The sequence below is a fragment of the Lissotriton vulgaris genome, chromosome 4_1 (assembly GCF_964263255.1).
Source record: "Lissotriton vulgaris chromosome 4_1, aLisVul1.2, whole genome shotgun sequence".
NCBI classification, from domain to species: domain Eukaryota; kingdom Metazoa; phylum Chordata; class Amphibia; order Caudata; family Salamandridae; genus Lissotriton; species Lissotriton vulgaris.
The window spans coordinates 390,679,529-390,694,409 of NC_141691.1; the positions used below are offsets into that span (position 1 = coordinate 390,679,529).

Genomic DNA, 14,881 nt, shown 5'->3' on the forward strand with positions numbered 1-14,881 from the left:
GTAGGAGCGGCCAGGAGCTTGTCCCATTGTTATCAGTCCACGGAGACCTCCTGTCCTCCTCCCACCAGTTGAGGAGAGAAGTCAAAGGCTGTAGAGTGTGTGAAAGTAGAGCTCCCGTCAGCCAAAGTGAAAGTAGAGCTCTCGTCAGCCAATGTATTATGTGACTTCCGTTGCTCATCACATGTAGTTTTTAAAGGAGTAAATCCATTTCTGGTTCAGTATTCATAAGTCCCCATGCCAACATAAGATTCATGAGATAGAGTGTCAAAAGGTGTCAGAGTGCCGTCCGTGTAGGAGTTACCAAGTGTATGAATCCCAGCAGCGTGCCAGTGCGAAAGTGCACTATTGGGGGTGACCATTCTGTGTCTCGGGGTCCCTAAAAGGGAGTTCTGCTGGTGCGCATGGGATCTGTTTCTTGGTGAGGTACAAGCTGCGTTTGTAACAGCGAAGAGCAAAGGCTAAATAAGATGGTGTTGGGGTATGTGGCCGGGCCATTGGATGAAAGAGGTGATAAATCTGGGAGTGAGACCATGGGGGGGAGGGTATTGACGCTGTGTCCGCTAAAGTTCTGCAAGCCATTTCGTCACCCACTGAAGCAGAGATGCCAAATAATAGAGTTCCATGTTGGGGACAGACCGACCGCCCCTATCGGGTGAGGCATATTGTTTTCTGACTAGGCCTAATGTGCCTATCTGTCAGTGTCACCTTACTGCTAATGGCTCTCCTTTGGTGTGATGTATATTCTCCTAGACCGTAGACAAAGGGCCTTCGTGTGGGTAATGGCGTTCTCCTCCTGAGCATGATGGCCTGTATGGTTGTACCTAGCCCCTTTCCTAAGCTTCCGAGGGTAGCCTAAGAGCTGTACCCAGGTCTTCCTGACTTCTGAAGATGCCTACACTGTCTCTAGCAGATGCCGTTCACACCAGGTCTGCCTGCTCTTCGCTTCACTAGACAAACTGGAGCCAAACTCAGGGTGCCCACAAAGTGATGTCGTCCACCCACAGGTTGGCACATGGTATACAATTGCCATACCCAGAACTTAAGATCAGAACTCTCCTGGACCTGAGAAGATTCAAAAGAAGGACTTCCTGCTGCCTGAATAAGGAAGACCGGACCTGCTTGCCTTGAAACCAGGACCACAGAAGTCTCTCCAAAAGGTCACTTAGCTGACCTTCTGTGTGAGGTGCAGGGACACTAGCTTCTAGAGACCTTTCCTACTTTCCAGCTGATCAGACCCAGATGGACCTGACCTGGTCACCCGCTGCTGGCTTTTGTGTGACTGAGTCCTCACCCCCAAGTGCTACCCTTAAGGGCCTGGTTCCCTGGCTAGGGTCAGGGGGTTCTCCCTGCTAACGGAAGGTTTTACAGGATCTTGCTTTCAGAATATTAGGAGGGCAACCTAATTTCCTCGTTCACTTTGAACTTTGAAGTTTCCAATGTGAATTGCATGTAGCTGTAGTCACTCTTTTGTTTTCAATTACTTTCCATATCTTGTTTTTTAATTAATTTCTAGACGGTGTATTTTTCCATAAAGTTCTTTTTATTAAGTATCCAATTCCATCCCTTACAGGGACTTCACCAAGGCCTAAACTGTTTTTTTAAACATGTAATCAATAATTGTCACTTATAAAAATCAACAACTCTGGTTCTTATTTTTATATTAAATGTTCTACATTTTTCTGGTGTCATTTTCAATTTTACATAAAACCACTTCCATTTCAAGGAGTGCATCAATCAACATGTCTGTACCACCTCTTGTCAGGTATACAGACTAATATTTATACATAGGCTGTGGGGTTTTAGGTTTAAACCTATAATAACTGATAAAACCTCACTGAAAGAGAAATAGCCCTCACCAGAGAAAACATATAAACACTGAAACAACACCTACACAACCACAAACTAAATGCCATTCAAAGAAAGGAAAAAGAGAGTGAAAGAGTTATTCTTTTTCTTCCTGAAGGGGTCAATACAATGTAACTTTGTTATACAAGCTAGCAGTTGGAAAGACTGGGCCAACATTATTCTGCTTAAATTTTTATGTTTAGGGATGCCACTAAAATATTGTTTCTTCTTCCTATTGCTTTTTTCAGTTTTTGAGGTCTTTGGTCTAAAGATGCAGAGTTTAGAAGCATGTTTTAGGTCTTGTTTAATTATTTTATAAACTGTTGAGCATCAGGAAATATCAAAATCATATTTGATATTTTGGCTGCTTTTGATTCTTTCACTGATAGGTAAAATGGCTGGTTTCATAAGAATCTTTCCTAATATGTGTCATCACATTTACCCATAGAGAATGGGTAAAAACCCTTAATATATCAGCCCACAGTTTCTAGTGGGTCAGTATTGATAGTAGGTGAATTGCCAACACCTAAGGCTTTAAACATTCAATGCAGGTATAGTGACAAGCATTTGTATAAAGAGCGCTATCACCAAGCATCCGGGATAGTGGTGAAAACATGTCATCAGACTTTTGGAAAACATGGAACGCAGTGCCACTTGGAATGCTGTGCAAAAAAGGTTCTATCCAAGTTCAACAAAGATTGGAGTAAAATTGATTGTATTTGCAATGATTCAGCTACGTAAATGAAAACGTTGTGTGATGACCTGTCAAAATTGATACCCAAGCTGAACTGATTCCCAGTAGGAGATCCTTGCCACTTGTTAGATGGTATGCTGAAAGTATCTTTACATTCTTCAGAGTTAATGAGGGATGCTTTTACTTTTTAGTCAATTCTCTCGTACAATGTTTTCTTATGCACAGGAACTAAAAGGCAAATATTTATAATTTCTTGCTTTGTGTGACATCAAAGAAAGAGTCATCCCAACTGTGTCCTCTATCTGATTGTTCTCAGTCCAAGGGGCTATGAATGCTATATTATCAATGTGGCAACCGTTTACAGAATTGTTGCTGAGTGATGATGCCAAAGGCAAGAAATGTGAGGATCTTTGGTCGCATATTGATAGTGATAAAAAAAAAGTACACTCTACTGCATTATTAGATTTTTACAGGAAAACATAACTGCTGTAGTGGACATTATAAAAATACTAGGGGCATATTAGAAAGAATCTCGTTTAAACTATCACAGTTTTAGCGGCAGGAAACTGCTGCTAAAACGGTGATAATGGGCTTGCTAATATGCGTAATAGAATTCCAATAGAAGCCCAGGTTAGATGTGCAAGACATCTAACCTAGGCTTCTATTGGAATTCTAAAACGCATATTAGCAAGCCCATTATCGCCGTTTGAACAGCGATAATTTCAACGAGATTCTTGCTAATATGCCCCCTAGAGTCTGAAAAAACCAGTGTCTGCCAAGTGTTCAGCGTAATTGGTGTAGATGTGAAACATCTCCTTGAGAGTAGGCTGGGCGACACCTTTAGTGACTTTGGCACTGCAACATATTCCATGTTAGAGTGCTTGCCACTTGGTAAGCAAAGCAATGTTGAAGAGCAATTCAGGAACGTTTATTTTACAATGTATGAGAAATGGCTTGCAATGATGCATAGAAATGTCCCGTCACCACCAATTGCATTTGAAGTCAATGAAATCTCACTGTGGTACTCTGTACAAGTTCTAGATTCCTTCAGTAAAGGGGAATTTCCTCCATGGTTTCAAAAGTGCTGCTTCATTTTTGACCCCTTCAATAACTCTGAGGGCATAAGTGCCCAGCTCAATGCAAATGTTGCAGAACCTGCCATGAGAATCGCATTGTTCAAGTGCACCAGTATTAACATGGAAAGCGGTCAGTGGCCAGAGTTAAACTGTGTACTGGCTGTTTTGGCATTGCCCGTCTCAAGTGTTGTTGTTGTAAGACTTTATTCGATATACAATAGCATAAACGTTTATACAATCAGTTAAAAAAACACCATCCAATATAAAAAGAAAAAAAAGATATAGTTTTGTCATACAGCCAGTACAAAAGAGTAAAATACGTGCTTGTATCAAGAATACAAAATATAAAAAACATTCCTTAAAAGAGACTGTACAAAGTTAAAAACACTCATAAAAGTAATGGGAGCCACAGCGATGAAAAGTAATATTACTATTACTAGAGTTCCGAGGTCTGTGCTTATTCTCCCCGAGAAGCTTTGTTCTGGTCCGCCAGGCGCATCCCAAGTACTTGGCAGTTCCACAGATTACACTAGGAATGGAGGTCTCTGATTATAAGATGCGCTGTGCCTCCCTATAGTTCTTGGCTCCCAGGTTGGAACATACAGGTTTCAACCATTTTTTTCTCGCCTGTCTGTACGCCGGGCAGGCAAAAATAAAATGGGCAATGGATTCCGTAGGGGAGGCACAACCCGGACACCTGTTGTCATTCTCCTTCGTGCGCCTCCACCCTACTCTGAAATCATTCAATGGGAGAGTGCCAAACCTAAGCTTCAAGTATAGTGCTCTATCTCTCGGAGACTTGATAAAGTCAAGAAAGGGTTCCAGTTTTGGGGTAAACTTGTGGTCTAGGAACTTCTACGTCAAAGTGCAGTGTTTCTGGTTTCTAGAGGCTTCTGTGGAAACCCACTCCCAATAAGCCTTCTTACCTACTTGTTTTGGCGGTGGGTTCTGGCTCTCCCAAGCCTCTGAAAATCCGATATCCCACACCATCTGTTTCAATTTAGATAACCAAGTTATCTTACGGCCTGTGTCCAGTCGGATTAGTTCAATCAGGGCAGAGGCGTAGTTGCACAGTTCCGGGGTCTTTCTGAGGCGTACCCAGAATAGTAGGGGGCGTAACCTAGCTATTTCATTTATTGGATGTCTCCCATAATCATGACGGAGCGGGACTAGTGGAGTCGATGGAGGGAGCGAGACCAGGTCTCTAAAGAACTTATTCTCCGATCTCACTAAGTCCGTGATGTGCTCTAATCTCCACAGTTCCGCCCCGTATAGAGACGAAGGCAAGGCCTTTCCCCAATAGACTTTGATGGCAGGAGCCACTTGTCGGCTGTGGGAAAGACGCTGGTGTCTTAAAATGGCCCGACACGCGTTTGTGATTTAGGAGCATTTTTCACAGGTGGGAGGTCCACTTCATAAAGGTTGTTGACCCGTACACCCAGATAGTCGAAAGCTTCGACTAATTCTAAAGTAGAGTCATTCAACTTGATGGTATTTCTGAATCTTTTCGAAGGTGCCAGAGCCATTAGCTTGGTTATAGTTTTTGTAACCCCATCGGGCTTTTAGAGATCAAGAGGGTATCATCTGCAAAAAGTAGCGTGGGCGATTTTTCCCCTGCCAGGGTTGGGGCATCGGCTGGGTCCTCCCTCAGATGGTCTACCGCCCCATTAACAAAGAGGGAGAACAAAGTCGGGGCCAAAACACAACCCTGGTGAACCCCTCTCTCAACCGCTATCCTCTCGGTCAATTGGCCCTAGCAGCCCCACCTAATTCTGGCATAGTTCCCCTCGTGAAGACATTCGATGAGATCCAAAATCAGAGGGGGAGTGCCTAGGTCAGACAATACCTGCCAGAGCTTGGCACGAGGGACCAGGTCGAAGGCTGTCTTAAATCAATAAACGCCAAGTAAAGGCTGCCTTTCTCAATTAATAGACTTCCAGTAAATCACGAAAAATCTGAAGGCCTGGTCCATCGTGCCAACCCCCTGTCTAAACCCTGCCTGGAAGTGTGACAAGACATCGTCCTTATCTATCCATGACCTCAATCTCGTGAGGAGAACCCTACCAACCACTTTCTGCACTACATCGATTAAACTAATCGGTCTGTAGTTGGCATGATCCTCCCTCTCCCCCTTTTTGTAGATGGTCACCACCTCAGCGCCCTTCCAGGAGTCCGGAACTGGGTGTTCCCTCGCAATGAGGTTAAAAACCCGGAGGATGAAAAGGGCCCAAAGATTTTTATCGTGGAGTAGTAAATCTCTTGGAAGGCTGTCAGGACCAGCTGCCTTGCCTGGCGCGATAGCTGCAATAGCTGATATCACCTCCTTAAGCCCAAAAGATTCCCTAGGGTTAGGGGTCTCAGAGATGGCTAACCGAGTCCCCTGCAACTAGGGGTGTGTTCCCTACCCCGCCATAATACAAGCCATGGAAATGATCAAACCATTGCCAACCTGTTATATGATGGGCATCGTATCAGCTCCCTTCCTCGTGCTAATGTTAATGAGTTCCCAGAATATGGTTGAATCTTTAAACTGAGCAGCAGATTTGAGCTCCTGTCAGTGCGTTTCTTGCCACAGGCGCTTCGCTTGGTCTATGGTCCTGTAGTAAATCTTTCTTGCTGGGATTATTTTGGTCTGGTCTTTTGCTCTAAGGGCTAATGATAAGTCATGTCTCTTTTCCCTACATAGAGCAGAGTACCACAGATTCACTGCTTGTGGGGGGTGGGCTTTACAACCACCGTTATCTTTTATACTGAAGAATTTCCCTATCTTTCCCGTGGTCTCCCGATATATACTCGTGAGCTTAGAATCCTGTGTGACCATTAGGGTGGTGCTGGATAGGGGATCAAGGTCTAGAATACTCTGCTCCATTAGGTCCCTGAGGTTTTCCAGTGTCTGATCCTGCTTTGTAACCATGTGCCATCTAAGGCGACGGTTGCAATTAGAAGGCAATAACTCCCTAGACGACAGCATCGTGGTGCTACCCCTCTCGATGGATGTGGTGTCTGTAGCTTGTGTAAATTGCATAGAGAGAGGGTGGTGATCGCTATCAGACCTAGGGATAACCTCCATATCAATGAGATCAGCCCACAAACCCACGTCTAACAGTATATAATCAATACGGGAAAGTGAACTAATCCTGTTGAAAGTATAAGCTCCCATAGGGTCAGAGCGAGTCCTGCCATTGACTGCTCTTAGATTGTGCTCCAGGGTTAGAGCATTGATTTGTATGGCTCGTTGAGACCATCTCTTCAATGGGGCTAGGTTAAGTGGTGGAATGGCCCACGTCTCAAGTGCCAATGTTGAGAGGGCCTTTCACAAAAGTTTACATGGGAAGGAAAGAGCGAGCACACATGACTAAAGACTCACTGAAGAAGTATTGTATGGTGTACTACAATAAGCTTAATTTACAAAAATCTATTTGGACCTCATATACACCATACGTACACTGTCTATATACCATGTTCTATCAGTGCAGAAAGCAAGCAATATTAAAAGCAAAACGTTTCATAAACACCGGAAAAACACTTTTTCTGTTATTTTTAGTGGCGTGCAAAAGTGTAACCACTGATAACAACTGTTTTTAGGGTATTGAAATCACTGAAAAAACCCCACCAGAATTTACCAAAAATAGAAACTGAAAACAGGAAAGCCTATTTACACATCATCCCCACAAATTAAATTGATCCGTATATTTCTTAAACCAAAAGACACCAACTTTCTAAAGAGGGATTGCAGTTACTAAGAATTAAATCTGCATACAAGCAGATCACTACTAAGAAGAATTTTGAGAAGGAGGATAAATTAAATTGTACGTAAAGTAGTGATCTTGTATGTGCACTTGAGGAGTACTAGAGGTGTTAGTTTGGCAGTACACACTTGGTAACTGCAATCACTCATTAGAAAGTTGGTGTCTTTTGGTTTAAGAAATACAAGGATCAATTGAATTTTTGGGGATGGTGTGTAAATATTAGTCTGTATACCTGACAAGAGGTGGTAGAGAAATTTTGATCGATACACTCCTTAAAATGAAAGTGGTTTTATGCTAGATTAAAAATTACACACACAAAAAAACGAAAAATGTACAAAATTGAATGTTAAAAATAATAAGTGAAAAGTATTGATTAAATGTTTTTAAAGAAATTGTTTAGGCGCTGGTGAAGTCCCTATAAGGGATGAAATGCATTTGCAGGGTCTGCTTTAAATGTGATGGAATTGCATACTTAATAAAAAGAACTTTATGGAAAAAGACACAAGCGTCTCCTGACTGAATGCTTCACAAGGTTTGACGTACACCAATGCAGGGTGTCACAACACAGCACTATGCAGCTCCTGGTCGGCAGCTTCACCTACACAGAACCTTGCATCACTGCACAGAAGAGCTTCTGATCAACGTTTTCACCAGATCGGACAGAGAGCCCTGCAGCTCCTGAATGAAAGTCTCACCGGATCCAACACAGTGCAAAGCAGGTCAATTTAGAGCCCTGAAGAGTTGCGCTGCACCGTCTTCGCAGCAAGTCAGAAGGTAAAACAAACGTGGTCCTGTATTTAGCCTGTGCTCCACCTGAACTTGTGACTTTGTCCTGGTCTGGCACAACCAGATACCTGGAGTTGGCGCTCCACATCTTTTGCCACTATTTTCACCTGAAACTTTAAAAACTCATAAGTCTGGTTCTACTGATTGAATCTCTTGTGATTTAGGTGCTGCATAAATAATTTACACATTGCCTCTAAGTTGAGCATGAATGCTTTTGTGCCAAGCTACCAGAGGGTTGATTAAGCACAAGTTTGGTGGCTCGCTCTGGCAAGGATTGCTACTATTACTTGAAGTGGGTACTCCCCCTTTCAACAAATAATCACATTTCTTACACTATGCAAAGTGCCTTCCTCTCTCCCCTTCTCTCCTGTATCAAAAGGAGAGATATGCTTCCCAACATGGACTGTAAATGCTGCCAGTAAAATGTAGCTTTTTACCTCTAATTCTATTTGAGAAAGTTAGTAATTTACTTGACATTGATATTCCTGCCTTCTAATGGGTGAATCCAGAATATCCTTTTAAATGTTTGGAAAAAATACCCCGGCATATGAATAATGGCAGTGCCTGTAACCAATTTCTGATGAAATCTACAAGTACCAAAATATTCTACGCTGTATCTTCATATTTCTTTGCCCACCAATGTAATTCTTTGACGCCGTCAAGGAGACCTGGAAAATCTTTGACAGCAGATCCACTGTTAGACTTTCAAATGAATGTTATACCATGTTAAGTTTAGTTTAAGGTTTACTGTGGTGGCAAGCATTGGGGAAAGTAACAGGATTAGACGGAAGACAAAGATTAAGAATAGGCGGACGTAGTAAGAAAAAGAATAGGGGAAGAAAGAGTGGAAAGATTGGGTCGCTCACAAGGGTAAATAAAAATAACGAAGAGTGTTACGGAAAAGGTGAAGGTTGCAAAGCACAATGGTTTGTCGTCGATGGGTCCCCGCGGTCACAGATTAATTCAAATACATTTTGGGGACTTGGATGATTTGCTGTCAAGATAGTTTGCGCACATGCCATTCTTCTTCATGACATGAATCTGGATTATGTTTTAGGTGCTTTAGGGTGAAAACAATGTGTTGTGCGTTTAAGAATCAGAAAACATTTTCCACATTAAAAATGCATATCAGTAACTATAGTACAATAAGCTCATCAAATAAGCATACATGGGTCAAGTGGGAGGTACAGATTGTTTTCATGCCCATGATTAATTCTAACCTATAAAATAATCAACATTTAACAGCACATTTCACACTAAGAAGTCCAAAACCTAACCGGAAGCATGCCCGCACACTACAGCTAACAGATTTAGCGAGCAAAAACAGATTACTAAAAGCAGCACTTACCCAGCCAGCATGGTGTACAAAAGGACCCCCAAACTCCAGATATCACAAGCTGCATCATATCCCTGTCTCATGAGTACCTAAGAAAGAAAATTGCAAAAAAGTAAAAAAAAATACTTACAGTTTACATTTTTTTCTGACGAAATCAATGGAACTTTAAGTAAAAATCCAAAATGAATTCATGTTCTAGTTCACACTGACAAGATCTCTAAAGAGAATATATTATAATATCAACCCCAAAACATAGCTTGATTATGATCTAGTGTGAATCATAGCTCCTTGCACTGAAGATCTTCTTGCTACATTGTAAACGTAAAGGTGTACCTACATTTTCCTCAAGTAGCTGATTGCCCAGCAGTTATCAGCTCAGGTGTTTCAGGGCCTTCTTTCTTAAGGGGTCTTGTGAGTAGAGGAGCACTATCTTTCACTCTGTTCACCAAAGGAATTATGATCCTCAGCTAGTAGTGCTTTCACAGGCACAATGGCCACCTTTTGGTAATTTGCTAAATTCAGGTTTATTTATTTAGCAATAGGTGATTCCCCCCTGGAAAGAAAAGTTCAGTCCTAAAATTACATTGGTCATGCCAACCTACTTACACATTCTCAAGGAGGTTGAAACAACACACTAACAAGGCGATGATGGCAGATACTGACCCTAGCCATGTTCATGTGGAGTTTGTGTTAAAATGTATAAATAGGACAAATGATTACACTTAAATTGTTGGGAGCGTCATAGTGCTGGATTCTTGGCAAAACTATCTCAGACAGGTACTGTGACTAAATCAGAATTTGCAGTTATCACTTTACCTACCTTACATGGTGTCCTTCTTTCTCAGAGTTTCACCATACTATATATTCTACAATCTTCTAGCTTTAAGTCACTGACATAATCATGTATACACCTCATCTATATGTACTGCCATGCCCTGTGCCCACCCAAATAGCAGAGAGACTGAATGGATGTAGTTGTCATGTGGTTCGTCACACTTGTGCAAGCATTTTGTTTGTCTTTCTGAATGTGACATACAAACCCTGAACTGCTATTGTTTATTACAGAGGAGGATAGCTGAATCTTCCTTGGTGTTGTCCATATTAATGATGCATTTAACTGTTGCTATATATGCTGAATATGTTATCTCCATCTCCAAAGTCCATGATAATTTTAATATAGGGATGTGTAGAAGGGATGACCAACCAAACCCTGCAGATCCACCACATGGGGTAGGAAATCTACTATAGGACGTTGATGGCAAGCTGGTTAAGTGACTGCCTTCAGGCACACAAACTTTAAAAGATCACCTTCCATTACATTCTATGTCCTCCCTGCTTCCCTTGTCTGAATATTGTACCTCTCAGTTTTCTCAATTTGAAAATAATGTCCTTCATTGAAGTACTGGGACAAATTGCATTGACTTACACTGGCTGAATATTCCAGTAATTGCTCTACTCTGAAAAATCCTACCACAACTCCAGACCGGCCAGCAGCCCGAGTTCAAAATAGTGCTTATCATGCTGGTCTACACTACTTCGATATAAACTACAGACGTCTTCCAAAGAAGCTCACTGCCTGGGTTGAATGACTTCAGAACAAGGCTGCCAAGATGGCTTCTAGTGTATTTTCAAGGTTATATGCATTATACAGTTGAAAATAGCATCACACAATGCAGCAGGAAAATTCCTTCCTTCAACGCCTGAGACTAAACATACAATTTTCCAAGGGTTGCATCAGCACAGACATTAATCCACGAGAGGACAAGTGAATAGACTATAGAATTACTTAAACATAACCTGAGATCCGACCCAGTTATACATGGTTCTCGAGAATTGTTAAGATCCTGAACGTTTGACACTTCAATGAATTCTACCTTATTTAAGTGGATGTTACTGAAGAATATCCCACATGACATTGCTTTCATCTTTTCTGATTGGACCCTAATCTCCCTTTCTTCTTAAGCTGCATTTCTATTCTCTTCAGTACTTCAACTCCTATCTGCTAACTGCTGCTTGTGTAAAACATTTAGTTCCTGAATCTTTTTCTCCAGTAAATATCTCCTCCTTCATTAAAGTCGGACAATTTATTTCAGGTTACTGTGCTGTGACCAAATATAAACTACAGTTAATATCACCAAAATGTACTCATTTCTTTTAATCTCATGCCCAAATGTTGTAAGACACCTTGCTATTCTTGCCATGTCTGTATCTCTACCATCACAATAAATCATCCTGATGAGCACAAAGGTCTGCATCTCCCTCGTCGAGCAATGCAAATTCTTACAAAGACTCCCAACATTACATGAAACCTGCTCAACATTCATAAACTGGCAGATTTGATTTGCCTAAGAGAGAAAAATAAACCCTTTTGAAGTGAGCCTCATGCTACTGCGCCATGGTTTGGAAGCACAATGCATAGAACCAATTCTGAGGGCACTAGGAAGGCCTTCCAAGGGTTGTGGGTGACACTGTCACACTACACGAAGGTCTGCACAGACAGAACAATGTATGGCCCAATTCGAATTACTAACCACTTCAAAGCTAATTCAGGAACAAACGTTATCTCTTCATGAAACCTGCCTGTAATATTGTATCCACACATGGGAGAGCAACCTGTGATGTCTAGCTGGCCAAACAGCCATTGGATGATATATTTGATTGAACACAAACTATTACTACTAAGGGATGGTTATGCTTATGCTACTCTAGTTTGAAAGGATAGGGTACAAAGGACTGGCCCCCAAAGTTTATCACTACCAATTTCTTCAATTGTATACCCGGCTACATATGAACAGTACAGTAATTGTCTTGCATTCCCCCTTAAGGTGTGCTTCCCTGTTGCACTGAGTGACTAACTTTCCTATGTCTTAAGCTTTCACAGAGGAAATCCCAACTACCATTTTATGAGTGAGAGGGTTAATAACTTGATCACTGCCTACTCTGTGCCAAGCTATCAGAGGGTGAGCACAGGATAATTTAAAGTGTGTATCTAGCTTACCCTGACTAGGCTTGTTGTCTATACTTGGACAGGGTTGTCTACCACTGCCAACGAAATATACCAAATTTCTAATACCCCCACACAATTAAAGTACCCCCACCTACACCAAATAGAACATCACAATAAAAGGGGTTCCCCCTGAGGTAAGCAGGCCTACTGGTTTGGTCAAGGGGTCACCAGAACAACATGCCTGGCAAGCCTATTTGCTTTGCAAAAGTTTAAATCACCATATTAAAAGACAAGTTAAAGAAGATGTCGGTCACACTCTAAGATTGCTCCAGGCCCCTCTAGTAACCGCTGCCATCCTACAATTCCCCTAGTCCAAGTTATCCTGTTCTGGCACCCCCAGCCATGGGGAGCCCTCACCTGTAGCAGTCCTAACCCAAGACCGGCATTGATCGAGGCGGGGGAAGCAGCTGGCCGTGGAACGACCCTGGTCGAGGCAAAATGGTGGCGACCTAGCCGGCGCAAGTGGGACTGCCTGTGGGGTGCCATGGGACGTGCCACATCGGAATCCTCTCGGCAGGTCCGACTCCGGGAGCCTGTGAGTCTGACCCGCTAATACCTTCACTGCGGGACATGGCTTTGGAGACCTGCTTGAGGTCAAAAGAGTACCATGGGACTGCAGCTGATATGAACTGATACGGCACCCAGGGGAAAAAGGAGACGCATCCGGGGTTCAGTTGGGCCGCCCCACTCAGATCAAAGGCGGAGGTGGCCCCCATATACACTGCTGTAGAGGCGTCAGGCAGGACGCCTCATCTTGTTTGGACTAGGGGCAGACACGAGACACGGGCCTGATCAAGCAGGGCACCCGGAGTGAGCCCCTCGGCGCCAGATCCTGCCCCCTTCGACCCTGAGGGCCGAACGCTCACCTGCCTGATCCTGTGAGTGGCGGGATTGGAGGACCTCCCACCCCAGGTCCAGCAGACTGATACGACCTCCCGGGGCATCGGCACACCAGTGGGATTCTCCTCCCTTGTGGAGGCGGCAGAGACTGAGGGCCCGCAATCAGCGGGAAGCCTCCAGTGGGCCTTCGGCCTGTGAGCCTTGCCTCGTTGGGATCCCTGAGGTGAGGAGCAGGGGTTGACCGGTTGACCTGCCCGCAGGAGTGCAAATCTCCCTCACCACAAGAAGCTTGACAGTGAAGGCGGGCCTGGACCTTACAAGTAGCAGGGCTCCCAGGTATCCTGGTGGCGGCAGTGAGTACCACTAAAGCTGCTGGCGCCGGGGAGTGGATTGCTTCTGTGTGGGTGGGGATTACATCGGCCCACGATTGGCGGGGGCACACCCCTCCCCCTGGCCTCCGAGTCCCAAAATCAACCTGTAAGGAAGGGCCTGCCTGGAACCAGAGACATATGGAGAAGGGGGATACTACTGATCGATCCCTGACCGGCAGACAACCATATGTCGAAGTTGAGGGCCCAGGTGGATCCAAGGGGCTTACCTGAACCATAATCTACGCTCCCTGTGTACAAGTGGCTGCACACTCCTGTTGTCACCAGGGGTGGGCTATCACTTGCCCTCACCAACCGCTCCCGGTCTAAAATTGCCTCTAATAGGATCACACGTTCCCTGTGCACGAGACCACTTCTACGCAATAACAGGTGATCTGAGCGGGAGAAAATGGCGGCCTAGGCACATGGGCTACACCTGACTACAGAGTTCTCTTGGGAACTGCAGGACCTCCCTCCACGGCTACACCAGCCAATGTCTGGAGACCTCGCACAGAGACGCACACAGTGGGTCCAATATACCCCCCTCCCTGGGAGGCCGGATACCCATGGGGAAAGACGGGGGGACAAAACCCCCACCGACCCAGGCCTGCATGGAGCTGTAGGGAATCAGTGGTCTCGGTCAAGGCGAGCCCGCCACCGCCCGCGGCCAGTCCCCCCAGGGTGACCCGGCTACCATCCTGCAGGCCATCAAGTCATGTCAAAACACCATGGAGACCAAGATTGGGGAGGTGCGGGTAGACATGGTCCTCATACACCAGAATCTCCGCAACGTAACTGCTTGCATCATGGGGTGAGAATCCCGCATCTCAGAGGTCGAAGATGATGTTTCAACTCTAAAGATGCAGGTCAAACAGCTGCTATCCTATATGACCGATCTCCATAGACTGGCTGAGGATGCAGAAAACCGATCACGTCGGAACAACCTCCGCCTGGTGGGCCTTCCTGAGGGGGCAGTACCATCACAAATGAACAACTTCGTTGAGGACTGGATCAAGTTATGGATGCCCCCAAGTGCCCTGTCTTAATGGTTTGTGGTGGAGCGGGCCCACTGTTCGCTTGCACCCAGGCCACACCGGGCAATCATTGAGAGGATCCTAAACTTCAGAGATCGCGATGCCATCCTACAAGAAGCCCACTTCCGACCTGAGCTATTCTACAA

General features: G+C 44.2%; 1 protein-coding gene across 2 annotated transcripts in view; it reads right to left on the minus strand.

Moving 5' to 3' along the window:
- Positions 1–14,881, minus strand: part of RPS6KA6 (ribosomal protein S6 kinase A6) — a 600,906-nt gene that overhangs the window by 42,120 nt on the left and 543,905 nt on the right. For both annotated transcript variants that reach the window (XM_086918765.1, XM_086918766.1), the window contains one exon: positions 9,499–9,575. In XM_086918765.1, coding sequence (XP_086774891.1) covers positions 9,499–9,575 — 77 coding nt within the window. The remainder of the gene's footprint in view (positions 1–9,498; positions 9,576–14,881) is intronic.